We start from the raw sequence: 13,473 nt of genomic DNA, 5'->3' as shown, positions 1-13,473 counted from the left end.
CTTTTGGTCCATGTGGTGGTTTCAGGTTTCTGGTGGTAACTGTTTAACACCAGAGCAAACACAGGTGAAGCGGCTACCGGGGTGCTGACTGACAAACAACATTTCCAGTGACCTCAACAACAAAACCCACATCTATATATGAAGCAACAGCATCGAGATTCTCGGCTGTGTGATGTTGTGCAATGAATACTGTTACCAACAACAAAAGGCCTGAAGTTGTAACCTCACGACTGACACCCAGCACATGTATTGGCAATTAACTAAAATAAATCCCTCAATTAGGTTATAAGTGAAGCTGGGCCATGGATAATGTGGATATGGAGCTAAATAGGGGGAAGATTAAGAGATTTCATTTGCAGGGCCTGCCTTTATATAATTTTTAAACAGAATAGCAACGATCCATTCAACAGGATATAATTACTGCATTATTGCACTGACAGATTCCCTTGTTAGTATTAAATAGAACAGAAGACACCGTGGCTACATGGTGATAAAACATTTTATGATCATCGTGCTGGTGATAAATTGCATTTTTATGGAGGTATCCATTGGTAAACCACAGAGAAACCTCTAAGGAGCAGAATAATTATATCCTGTGGATAGGAATGTGAAGAATGTAAATACATGGGGTGATAATGCAAAAGAAATGAAGACAATGACAATAAATCTGGAGTTTTCTCTCATGACAGTCAAAGCCAATATCAACAGCAAATCTGGCAGAAGACCATGGAATCATGGGAAAATAATTTTAAAAAACCCCAGCTGAATCTATGCTGGTTTGCTCATGCAATGTAAAATGGTGCTGCTCTGCTGCCAGACTAAACAGAGAAGCAGATGATGCTGCTGACTGATAATTCCCACCCTCTAAAGGGGGCGTGAATCTCAGGCATCGAGTCTCATCTGTCTGTGCTACCAAAATACCCATTTCCGAATTCACTTTAGACTAGAGAAAGTCGTCCATGACAGAACACTGGTTTGTGTCTGATGTTAAAAACAAGAAATGGACCTACCGAGTTAACTCCTCTGTGAACTGTGTGTGATCAGGAGGGAAGAATTTCACCACAAAACGAAGGATGGTGTTTTTTGGTCCTGAAGGCAGAAATCAACAGATAAACATCCATGTCTGATCATTCTTCCGTTCATCTCTTATCAGATTGGTGTCAAAACACACAGGTGGACATGCTTGAATTTCTTTCACAACAGATTGGAAATCTTGAGAGGGAAAGTGGGGGTGACTTACGTCTGATTTGTTTCAGTGTTGGCTTCAGCAGATCCAGCCACACCTGAAGAGGAAAGCCGACAGTCATTTATCACTGCTGGTGTCATCACACTACAGAAAATGCACAGTCTCCATGATCTTTGACTCAACCGGCCGGACAGCTGAGTTTCAAGGGTTCTCTGGTCGTACAGATGTGCCTCACTCACCGGCATTTTGTGATGGTTTGTGTACTCCAGTCCAAAATAGTCTCCCTCTGTCAGGTTCAAGTGGTCACAAACCAGGTCAAACAGCACTTTACCAGGAGATCGTGGCTAAAACGAGAGGGAAAAGAAAATGGCAGACACAGATTAGAGTAAGCTAAATAGCTCCTCAACACCATTTCAGATCAGGGTTTTGTGATTAAATTGTAGGAAGAAGGTTCAATGACAAGCAAAATGGCCCATTATGCAGAGTAAGCATAGTAAGCAGGGGATCAAACCTAAACTCAGAGGCAGTTATAGGATAATATTATACATGGAGTCTGAGGAGACTGCAGTCATCTTAATATGTGGCTGCATTTCATCCTTTGACAAGCTCGCACAAGCAAAAACACAGATTATAACCTCATCAGCAAATCTGGGTGTCATGCCTCAGCTGCAGACAAAACATAGACAGTGTGATCGTGTCGGTGTACCTGTGCCATGTTCCTGCAAGAATATCAAAGTACGTCAATGGAACTCCATCTGCTATACAGTAACAGGAGTAGAAATCCGAAATTCAGGTCGTTTTGTGGATTTATGGGAATGTATTTTTGACAAGCCCCGATACTACATTTGTTTTAGTGCTTTTAGACATTTCTGCTCTAATGTAGACGACTTTCTCCTTTTTCATTTAGTGGTTTGTATATTTCCTTTGCACTGATCGAGCAGAACGACACTGCATGCTTTTACTTTAATTTAGAAGGGTGTTTTCCTGGCTTAGACAGTTCCTGACTTTTAATGAAGGCAAAAGAGACGATAACCTCCTTGGCAGAGGTAAAGATGTGTTAAAGCAAACAGCCAAAATGGATTCTACCCATAAATATTGGAACAAAAGATGAAAAATGGACATCAAATGATGAAAAGAAAACAGAAAGAGAGGAATCAGACCAGCGAAGGACGAAGTCTAAGCCAAGTCTGTCACCATCTGGCTACCGTGTGTGTGTGTGTGTGTGTGTGTGTGTGTGTGTGTGTGTGTGTGTGTGTGTGTGTGTGTGTGTGTGTGTGTGCGCGTGTGTGTCCATCTGTTTCTGTGTGGTTGTTCTGTCTACAGAGACACACCCTCATATTCCTACATATGCACTTTCACTGGCCAGACCGGTGTATAAACAGCGACAGACGACTGACGATAGAAGTGTCAGAAACAGAGCAAAACACAACCTGGTGTGTACGATAACAACAGAGAGGTCAGCAGATTGAGTGACAAATGCCGCCCAGAGCCTGGGAGCTCTGCAGTTTGGATTAGATCCAGTTCCGAGAGGTGGTAATCTTGGTTTAAATGGAAGAGAGAGAAAGAGTATAAATAAAAGCAAAGCATAAAATAGGCTAAAGAAAATTTCCCGTGTTGTCTTATTTATCTATTTTTTTGTTTGATGTAACAAAATGTGTCTTTTCTAATTGTCCACTTCCTTCTCCTTCTTTGGCTCTTGTTTCTGTCTTGTTTTTGGCTTCCATGGAAAATACACTGGTTGAATGCAATAAAAATGGGTGCAGCAGGTCATGTTGTGTAAGATGAAATCGATTAACCTGGGGCAAGAATTCCAACTGTTTTGTGCAGAAGCAATTTCCTTTAATATGGGCAAACCTGAAAGCAAAAACAGTCTGCACATGCACAGAGGAGATATCCTGTATCACCAACTCAGGTAATACAAACCACCGGAATGTGATGGTGAGAATGGTGGGGATAACTTTGAACATTAGAACCCATTAAGATAACAAAGCTGTTGCCAACACGGCAGGTCTTGGCTGGTGTATCCTGTGAGCCAGGCTACAATGGCATAATTATCCTAAATCTGGGTAATCAATCAAATGTGTCGACAGGGATCATTTAAAGAGCCTAAAAAGAGCTAAAAATTAGTAAAAGGGAACAAATGGAAAGTGCTGACAGCATGACTGTGATCCCACTGGGTCTGGTCCAGTTCAACTCTTTTGAGGACAGCAGAGCTACAATAAAACAAACAGTAGCAGACAGAATCTGGTTACTAAATGGAGTTTCAAATTTTGTTGGTCTCAGAGCTACGGGACCGTTAAAGGTGATGTAATGTGAGCTTGCTAAGTTTGACCTGTACTCAGAGGTTCCAGTGAAGAACCTGGAAGTGAGAGAAGGCTGGGAGCAAAGCAAAACTCCCACTTGCATCCTGACAAAGGTGGAGAAAGTAACCAGTGAATAATGATCAGGACCTTTTTATACATAGCACGTTTCCAACCATTAAACCTCCTATTAGAATTGAAAGCAAAGGGGAGTGGCATTTGCACTCATGTCTAGAACACGATCCTGCTGATTGGCTTAAAAGGAACGCAATATTTGGCTTGTTCTTAAAGTCTGGTCTCCTGGCATTAGCTACAGCAGAAGCCATGATGACATCAAGTTATGTCCAGTATAATGTGGGATTTCGTAGTTGTTGTGTAAAGAGTGGGGAACATGAGGGGACAAATGGCAGAGCACCCTTTGGCTTGACTAGCCCGTATTACGGTACCGTAGATCCTGGATTTTGCCTCATGTGCTGATCACTCCCTCATGCACAGATAAAAGATTTTCCCATAGCAACTATGGCTGTAAAAGCAACGTGCGGAGGCCAGGGTCATGCCCTTAAAGGCAGAGTCCTATTTCACACAGCTGTCTTTTTGGGCCACACAGCAACAAGACTTATTTAAGAAAATTAGAAGGCGAACCTTCTCAAGTTATTAAACTAACTCCAGACATTGGAAAGACCATGAACTAACTATGAACAAAGAGGCACCGAAAGAGACTGAGAGCCAGTCTTTACAACTAAGTAGCTTTAAAGTGAGCGAAAAACTGACACAGCAAAATAAACCTTGTTTTTCTATTTTTTTTAAAGTCTGAAATGACTTACACCTTTTATGTTGCTCCAAACTGGAACCAAAGTGATAGTTATGACCCTAAAAAAAGGCTGGCTTGGATTCGTGTGCAATTACAAAGGCTAAAATATCCAAACTGGGTAGGGTGATCATGCTATGTCCAACACTATGTCTGTTTCTGGGTTGTGATGCTGCAATAAAGCAGTCTGGAGTTCCCGTGTCAGCCCAAAAACTGTGAATGTTCCGGAAAGCTCCAAATATAGTTTAGACAAATCAGACCAAACTTAACAACAGACTTTATACAGCAGTTGTGATTGGTTATAAATAGAATTAGAACCATAATGGAAAGGTTGACTCCCGCTTCGGGCAGCTGGCCAACATTTTACCGTTTGAGGCTCAGTGAGATTATAAGACCTGTTGTACGGCAAACAACAAAAAATATGGTTTTCATCATCCTTCAGTTCACTTTTGTTTGAGAGAAGTGTGACCTCTGAGCCAGAACAATGTTGAGCATCAGGGTTAATGAGTTCTGAGGGTTCTATCCAAAACTCCATATTCACTGATGGTCCAGTGACTTTTGACTGACACCGCATTGAAGTTCTAAAGGAATGGATCGTTCAGTCATCTGATATAATGTGTTGCACACAGAGTATAAATGTTTCCGAAAGGGTCTCCAGTGTTTCCTTAAAGAAGTGTAAAACTGGTTAACCATTACTTTTAAAAATGGTAACATAGTCTGCAGCTGTTTGGTCCCACTAGGCTTCCGTAAACTAAATTATTCTCTACTTTTTTTGCTGTCCAGTTTCCAGCTGGTCCACGTGGCTCTTTGCCTATCGGGAAACACTTGAAGTCAGCCGCCATTACACTTGTTGACTCATCAGAATGTCTTCCTGCCAAAAACACGCACAGCAGAATCATCAGCCAGTAGAAACACACTTTTCCCCAACTGTTGCTTTGAGAGATCGAAAAGAGCAGGAACACGAAGGAATTGTTCTATTTATAAGCCCCAGAAAACATTCACAGATTTCACTTAGAATTCTCTACGGTTATCATCCTTTCCTTTCCTTCTAGAGGTGGAAATAGCGCAGGAAACCTTGCAACTATCCCCTCTCCCCTACAACACAGTCAAGTAACGTTTGCACCATCTGCCCTGGAGTGCAGAGGATTGACTTAGCTTCCCTCGGAGTCATAGACACCAATGACCTACAAAACCCATAAATGCTGCATTTGTAAAATTAGACTTGTTTTTCTCCCACAAGAAAATGGTCTTTTGACATATATGCAAACAGGAAACAGAGTTAGGGCTTTGTGAAAATTCAAATATCTGATCTTAAAACACAGTCTGGTCAGAGTAAAGAAAAGAAATGTCTCAACTCTCAACCTGGATGGAAACCAGATGGCACGGACTGATGATAAGACCTCTCCAGAGAGGGAAAATCCTGACAAAAAACACCTCAAATCTGTTGACCGTGTTCCTTCATTCCCGTGCGATCAGGGGAATGGGGGGGGTCATTCTAAGCCAAGCAAGGAATGTGCTGTTATGACTTGGAGACTTTTAGTACGTAGCCGTGCCATGGTGTGACAAAGTGATGTGTGAGATAAGTGTCTGAAAATTGGTTCTGGGTTTACCCAAAAACGAATTCCTTCCACAACCATTTGACAGAAGCAGAAAGAGAGCAGTAAAAAATATGTAGGCACCGAAAATTAAAGCATCATGGTAACAAAGAGCTTTATCGGCATAAACACGCCATCTCCCTATGGATTAATAAGACATCAAATGTAAATTTGTTTAGAATGATCCAACATCACATTGAAACCAGCAGCTATGCTGCCTCGCATGAACTGTGCAACATCCCCCTCAAGAAAAGATCCCACTGAGCGGCAGCTGGGAGAGGCTTCCTCCCACTTCCACGGTCCTCCAATCGCATCTTTGCACTCAGATTAGGTTAACCGGTTTAACCTACTGGCAAGGCGTCAAAGCCACTTCCTTCACACTATCAGAAGTGTGCACATGAACACTGACCACGCACACAAACAGATGGGACACACGCACGTGCAAACGCTCGGGCTTGACCAGGGCTGCCGGATAAGCTGCATGTAGCCAGAATACGAACCAGTGAGAGGAAGCTGCCTCAGGTTGATGTGCAATAATGGAAATATCTGCGTGTCAGCATGTGTGGACGCTGAAGCTCGCAGACACTTAAAGCAGCAGAGAATAGCTGCTCACTGATGTGCCGTTAAAACGCAATTGGTAGAGAACGGCTAAGGCTGAGTCTATAACTGAGTGCAAATTCTGGAATCATTTTGTGCCCTAAAAGAGCTCTCCTGAGACACAAAGCCAAAATTAAATTTTACATGAAATGACAGAAGCTTTAGACCTGACGTCAGCAAGGGAAGTTGCTGGAGACAGAAGCACTATTACACACATTAGCTGGGAAGCTCCCATTAAGTCAGTCAGTTTTATAGAATATTTAATATTCAGCTCAAGAGCTAATATTTTTCCAGCTAATATTCAGCTCTTGGCATGGCTGTCAGTGCAGAATGCAGCTTCTTATGTGTCGTAGGATTTTTCTCACTTTCTATTTCTGTTTGTCTACCTTTGACTGCAACACGCGATCCAAAAGGCCTGCAGAAAGAGCTGACTATATTAATCATTGTGTTCTTACGCTTGGTTCTGAGAATAAAAAGAGGTTTGAAGGTGGAAAAGATCATTAATCAAACCACAGCAAAGAATTTTCAGTGCAATTTTAAATGACACTTCCGTGACATTAAAGATTCAGTCAGTCAGTCAGTCGGAATCGTCTTCAAGAGAGAATATATCTCTATAGCCACCAATTTTCAAAAAAGCCTCGTAAAGCGGATTCACTCCTATTCAGGTGAACTGCTGCATTTTAAAATCTCTGGAATGTTCCACACATCCTTTCTACAAGGATACAAAACCAAAGAAGTGGACATGGTGTAAAACCTTTTTTGCATGACTATTGAAGTCAGCCATTAATTTATTTACCTTTTTAGCTACTTTCTAATGTGTTTGAATGGCATGATCTAATGGGAGCAGTAGTAATCCTCACATTGTTTGCTGCACGATACGGTGCAGTCCCTTTATGTGGGAATATGGGGGTAATTCTCCACACCTGAAGCTTTTCCTGTGTGTTACAGGTCATTTGAAACACAATGTGCACCAAAAGCACATAAATCAATGCAAACCAAAAGAAAATTACAGGATTACATCAAAGAGAATTTTCTTGAAAACCCTCAATTAGATTCTCTCTGGTGGAATGTTCCCAAAGAGATCCATGGACACAAAATGAAGATTAGCAACAATGAAAAAAGGTGGGCATAACTGAAATCGAGTTTTTCGCCCAACTCGCATTCCGCTGCCAAAGAAACAAAGGAGTGGATCCTCGGCGACGCAGCAGGGACTACACCACCAAATTCCGCTGAGGCTCCTGGAAAATCTCCAAATTGAGATGAGGACATGAGCAAACAATTCCCTCATGTGGACCCCCCTCCCCCCAAACATACTCCCTCTCTCCCGCTCTCACGCATATAGAAACAACATCCAAAAGAAAAGAGCAATAAAGCTCTCGCTTCATGTCCAGAGTTGTGACACAGAATGGAGCAATGTTGCTTTATAGCATCAGAAAAGATTAACAAGTAGCCTGTGAAGAAAGATCCGAGCTGATTAGATCCAAATCTTCAAACTCTCCGCTTTAAGTGCTTTCATCCTCAAAATATAGTACAACACTTTGGCTCACTTCAGCTGGGACTGCATATCGACAGTAATGCAGACCAGAACAGCATTAGACATTACCGGTAGATATCTAGGCCCTTTCTACTAACAGCAGCTCCTCTGCGGCGTGTATCACCCAGAGAAAATGCAGCCCGATGCACATTATCCTCCATCATCTGGTGCAGATTTACGGCAGCAGAGACAGCTGGAGAACGCAGGCGCCACAGCGAACAAATCTGTCCAATTCACACCAAAGCTCACACAGCAAATATCTTGTTTTAGATTACTTTTTCCAGTTGAGTGTTTCGGTGTTGTCGCCCTTCGAGTATTGGGCAAGTCCAAAATGTTCTAGAGGATATGCAAACAGGAGGGCTGCGCACAGGCCGACACTGACAAGCAACACATTATGTCGTCAGCATCATCATTCATCTACAGCGGGGGGGGGGGGGGTAGCTTTGTGTAGTATCCAGGGAATCTGGTTGTCATGATAAACCTTCCAATATTTAGTGAGAGGTCCATGCCAATGCCAATTTCCCTTTCTACTTTAAATGGTAACGGTCTCAGGGTTCCAAATTTGAAATGGCTGTGTTGACATGGAAGTGACAGTAATCAGGAACCTGTCAGGTCATCAGCAACAGATTTTAGTGTGATGCGATCATTTCTGCAGCTTGCCAAGGGTCAAAACACCGGAGACAGGCAAACATGGTGTTGTAAATGCAGCCCTGATGGTTTTGAGATACGATCAATCAGGAAACGTTCTGATGTAAACTAGGTCACGTGAATGTAAAAATCTTCCTGGCTATTAGCAAATACAGCTCAAGGATAACATTACTAGCATTTATGCCCAAAGGATCTCTTTTTAACCACAACTAAAGAGGTACACTGTGATACATTCTAAGCACACTAAACAGTGCGGACAGTTTGTGTCAAAGCAAAGCCACAAAAACTGCTAATTTTTCTGCCGTTTTTTTTTTCTGTGTCATGAGGGACAGTGAACCCCTCCTCACGGGGGCCCACTGTTTGGCTTGAATAGCCTCCCCGAGGACCTTATTGACTGAAATTACAAAAAAGTTCCCAGTTCTGCAGCCAAGCAGAGGACAATGTCTGTTCATTCATTGGCTGCCGGCGTGAGACGGATATGTGTCTGCATTCATCTGTCCCTATGCTGCAATCTCCATCTTCTTTCATAGCACTGAGTGTGGTGCCGCTTCTGTCCTGTCCCTCGCTGGGGCCTCGTTTGTGTCTTTTCTACCCCTGTCAGGCTTCATTTCAGTGATTGTCTCTTGTAATTGTAGTGCCATCAGCAACAGTCTTGCCTTCACTATAATAAAGTCGGTCTTGCCCCCTCATTCTCTCCTTCCTAACTTGAAGGCAGCTCCGTCTGTGGCCTTGCCTTTGAACCCAGCATGTCTAAAGGCTTCCACGTGGCTCCACGTGCACACACCCACTTTAATAACAGTGTAATAAAAATGCAGGCTTCCACTGAGACCATACTACTGCACCTTCATGTTCCAAAGTTAAATGGAGGCTGTAAGAGCTTCCTGTTAACTATGTCTTTCAAGGTCTCCCCAGTCTTCATGAGCTCCCACTGGCCTCCTAATTTGTCAGGTTAAACCTTTGGGGTCAACTTTAGAGGTAAAATATGGAGAAATTGCTCAAAGGAAAGTCAATCCAACGTAAGAAGCTCTCTAACCACAGGAATGAAATAATGAATGCCAACCATTACATAATACAGCAGAGTTCCTGTTTCAGACTCTAGAAGAAAGCAAAGATGCTTCAAAACTGCTGTTTTTCATCAGTTTCCTCCGTGTATTTGTTTTGTGTGAAAACACAATGTAAAGAGGATAAGCTGCTAGACTGAGGTCATTCCTCCTGAAACAATGTTGACCACTTATGCAGATTGTTTTACAGTTATGGGTGTCAACTGAGAGACAGGAACTTTGAAATTAAGTAAATATTAAAGATGAAGGTACGGATTAACAGGTAGACACTGGATTGTTGCTCAAACAGTCAGAAGTAGTCATTAAAAAGGGATAGTTCTCACAAAACGGATCTGAAACTCCATGTCTTTAAAAAGTTACAAATGCTCTGCAAAATATGCTACTTTCTACGGGAGGGGTCGGCAACCCAAAATGTTGAAAGAGCCACATTGGACCAAAAAAAAAAAAACCAAAAACCAAATCTGTCTGAAGCCGCAATAAATTAAAAGCCTTAAATAAACCTTATTATGAAGGCAACATATGCTGTAAGTGTCTATATTAGCCTATTTTTAAAATGATCAGTAGGCTACAAATACACAATTAGCAATCATGATTAAATGTTTATTTTCCCTGCAGCATCCTGGAGAGAGTGATGCACCACGTGGCCACTCTGCTGTTCGATGGTGCTTTAACTTTCAGTATAATGAGATCTTGAAATTAAATACTTATTATACACATTTTTACAGCATTGGAAAACAGAATGTTTGTTGTGTTTTTCCTCGTACAGAAATTATATTAAAACAAAACATATATTCACACCATCTTTTTACATTTTTATATTTTTGAAAAGGCTCCAGGGGGCCACTAGGGCGGCGCTAAAGAGCCACACGCGGCTCCAGAGCCGCGGATTGCCGACCCCTGTTCTAGGGTTTTCTAACAGTCTGAGCATTCCTGGTCATGGGCTGAGGCTTCTCAGTCTGGCACGTACAAAACATGAAATGTGTTCTGGTAGCAGGGCACCTTCTGAGCACTGCCAAGGTGACCTTGAGCAAGGTACCAAACCTCCAAATGCTCAGATAGGGCCCTGCGTTGAGCTGGCGTCTCATCCAGGGTTGTACCCGGCCTTCCTGCCTTCAACCATGTGGAGCTGGGACAGATTCCAGCACCCTCCCTGGGACCCCAAAAGGGATCAAATAAAAGCATTGCAGCTAAACAGCAATCACCAATGGCATAAAAATACCGGTTTATTGGGTTTACAGTCAAACCAGTTGGCTTTTGTCAAGGTCTCATCTTCTTCACCGCTCTATCCCTTTCAGGGTCACGGAGAGGGTACACAAGGTAGGGTCCAGCGCCCTCCCTGTGACCCCAAAAGGGATGTCACCAGTTCATCGCAGGGCCCTATGTGAGCAATTGTGGGTTCAGTACCTTGCTCCAGGGTGCCTCAGCGGTGTTCTGAGGGTGTTCTAGCACCTTCTACATTCTACCAGAACACCTTTAATGTTTCGTCTGCACTGAGGCTTAAACTGAGACCCCGCCCCCCATCTCAGCCCAGTTCCCAACAGACTGAGCTGCCACCAGCCTTGGGTTATTTTTTTTTTTAAATGATGCTTTGTGAACCTTCATGCTTGCCATCGTGCTTCCCTTGCCACAACTGCAACCGTCTTTGTTTACAGACCGTATTGGGTGCGTTTCCTCCTGATCTGATGCGACACCATTAAAAAGGCTGGTATCAGGGCCTGATGCATCGGATCCGATTTGGACAACACTGCTACTTAAACTTAGATTTTCTCATACAATTCGTGGGCACAACGTATCAAATATTTATTTTAATAAGAATCTAAGTTCCTGCCGGTTTGGCGTGCGTTCCAGTGGCCCATAAAGTCACATCATAAAACATGGTTAAAGACGACCCTTGTGAGCTCGTGAAAACATATTGTAGCAGGAGCGTATTTGTAGTAGTAGCGGCGGATTGAGCAGGGACATGGGGATTTAACACACACACACACGCACACACACACACACACACACACAGAGTTGTCCACATGATGATGATGAATATGGGCTTCCAAAGCGACTGTTGGCTCAGAAAAGAAAACTCAGATTATTTTGAGGATGAAAAATTAGGGTTTGGAGGTGGGATGACGGATAAGTACAGAGAAGAGGAGAAAGCGCGCTGAGTCATAAACATGTAGCCATGTGTCTTGGCCTCACCCTGAAATAACAGCATTTCTGACCCCTTAACCATCACCCTGGATCTGCCCACACTTTGAAGCGAGGGCTCATGAAAATTTTGGACTGAAATTAAAAATAGAGGCCTTTTCTGTTCTTATTTTTTACATTTTCCGTGCCTGAAAATAGAAAACCTTTATTCTTCTCCTCTCACCTCCAGATAAAGGAATGAGTATGTGCATGCCTACACTGTAGCTGTATCTTCTGGGGAGACTGCTACACCATCAGGTTGTTGCCAACGATCTAATCTTTCTAGCCCTCATGAGCCCACCATGCACTCCCGGATCTCCCCATTTTATGTAATGATGAAAAAGCAAACACATTTGATCAGGAAACCTGCAGATTGCGAAGCTCCAATCTCATCAGCACCCACACTGATCTTATTATACACACTCTCGTACGTGCACGCGAGCTGTGCCACTGTCTCATTTTAAAGCGAAATGTTTAAAGCAACATCCGGTGAGAGTCAGCCTTCATGCAGATAACTGCTGGGTATTAAGGTCAAGTAAGTGTGCTGGAAAAGAGATGAAAGGGAAAAAGTCTCCATGAACATAAACAGTTAATTCTTCTACACTCCTGCCCCACTAGAAACAGTGCGTTTTGCTATAAAGTGTCCATAGTAACAGCATAATACACTATATATAACACAGGAATAGAGAACAACTTGCAGGACACTTCCTGCTGTGGATCATCACAAAACTGCTGAGCATGTGTAGAGTTACTGTATTTTTTATAGCGCTTTAAATTATTTTTTTGCAGCCTTGGAGTACGGCTCCCCCACATACCAGACACCGAGACAAACAGAATATAGGGTGGGAAGATTTATTGGTGAGAAGAAGTTTCTCTCTGAAGTAAACGCAGCAGTTTCCACGGTTTAAACATCTAAAGTTTACATTTGTGCGTGGGTGATGCCCAGCAACAGCAAATGCTCACAAGTAGCGTGAGCGACTTAAATCAGGGCACAAAAAAGATGCGACATCACACAATTCAATGTACATTCAATTCACTTCTTGAAATTTTAAATTATTCAGCGGGCAGCGGGGGAGAATGCCCGGCACTCATGCTCTTCCATGGTGCTATTTCCACCCTGCATAAATAATGAAACTTCCAATTGCACGTGAGCACACGTGTGTGCTGCTCACTAATGCAGTGTGCACTAAATGTTTTATAAATGCAGCAAGATCAGAAAGATCCGATCTTGGGATACTTCAAAATCTAAAAAACAAACGATTTAACCGATTATAGCATTCGTGTTTACTTATATTTTCATGTATGGTGTGATAGATCTAAGGAATAGATCAAATGAAAGAGAAGTACTTTCTCTCCTTTATTCCAAGAGTAAATACTTTTACGATCACTGAGCAAAACCAACATGTTACACTAGTGCTGTCAAAGGATTACAATTTTTAATCAAATTAATAATGGGGTGATGTGGATTCATTTTGATTAATCACAAGTAAACATCATTCCTTTTAATCTATATTAATGGCATTTCATTTTGCAGGAGCAAACAGCCTCAGGAAAGAAGGGGGGGTT

General features: G+C 42.5%; 1 protein-coding gene across 2 annotated transcripts in view; it reads right to left on the bottom strand.

The window, feature by feature from the left end:
- Nucleotides 1-13,473, bottom strand: part of LOC101074341 (FERM, ARHGEF and pleckstrin domain-containing protein 1-like) — a 34,799-nt gene that overhangs the window by 15,707 nt on the left and 5,619 nt on the right. For both annotated transcript variants that reach the window (XM_011606233.2, XM_011606235.2), the window contains exons 3-5: nucleotides 1,426-1,530; nucleotides 1,241-1,283; nucleotides 1,011-1,089 (exon numbers count right to left, since the gene is read on the bottom strand). In XM_011606233.2, the coding sequence (XP_011604535.1) occupies nucleotides 1,011-1,089; nucleotides 1,241-1,283; nucleotides 1,426-1,530 (227 nt within the window). The remainder of the gene's footprint in view (nucleotides 1-1,010; nucleotides 1,090-1,240; nucleotides 1,284-1,425; nucleotides 1,531-13,473) is intronic.

This window comes from Takifugu rubripes, chromosome 8, assembly GCF_901000725.2.
Source record: "Takifugu rubripes chromosome 8, fTakRub1.2, whole genome shotgun sequence".
Classification (NCBI taxonomy): Eukaryota; Metazoa; Chordata; class Actinopteri; order Tetraodontiformes; family Tetraodontidae; genus Takifugu; species Takifugu rubripes.
This window is presented reverse-complemented; position numbering and strand designations above follow the sequence as displayed.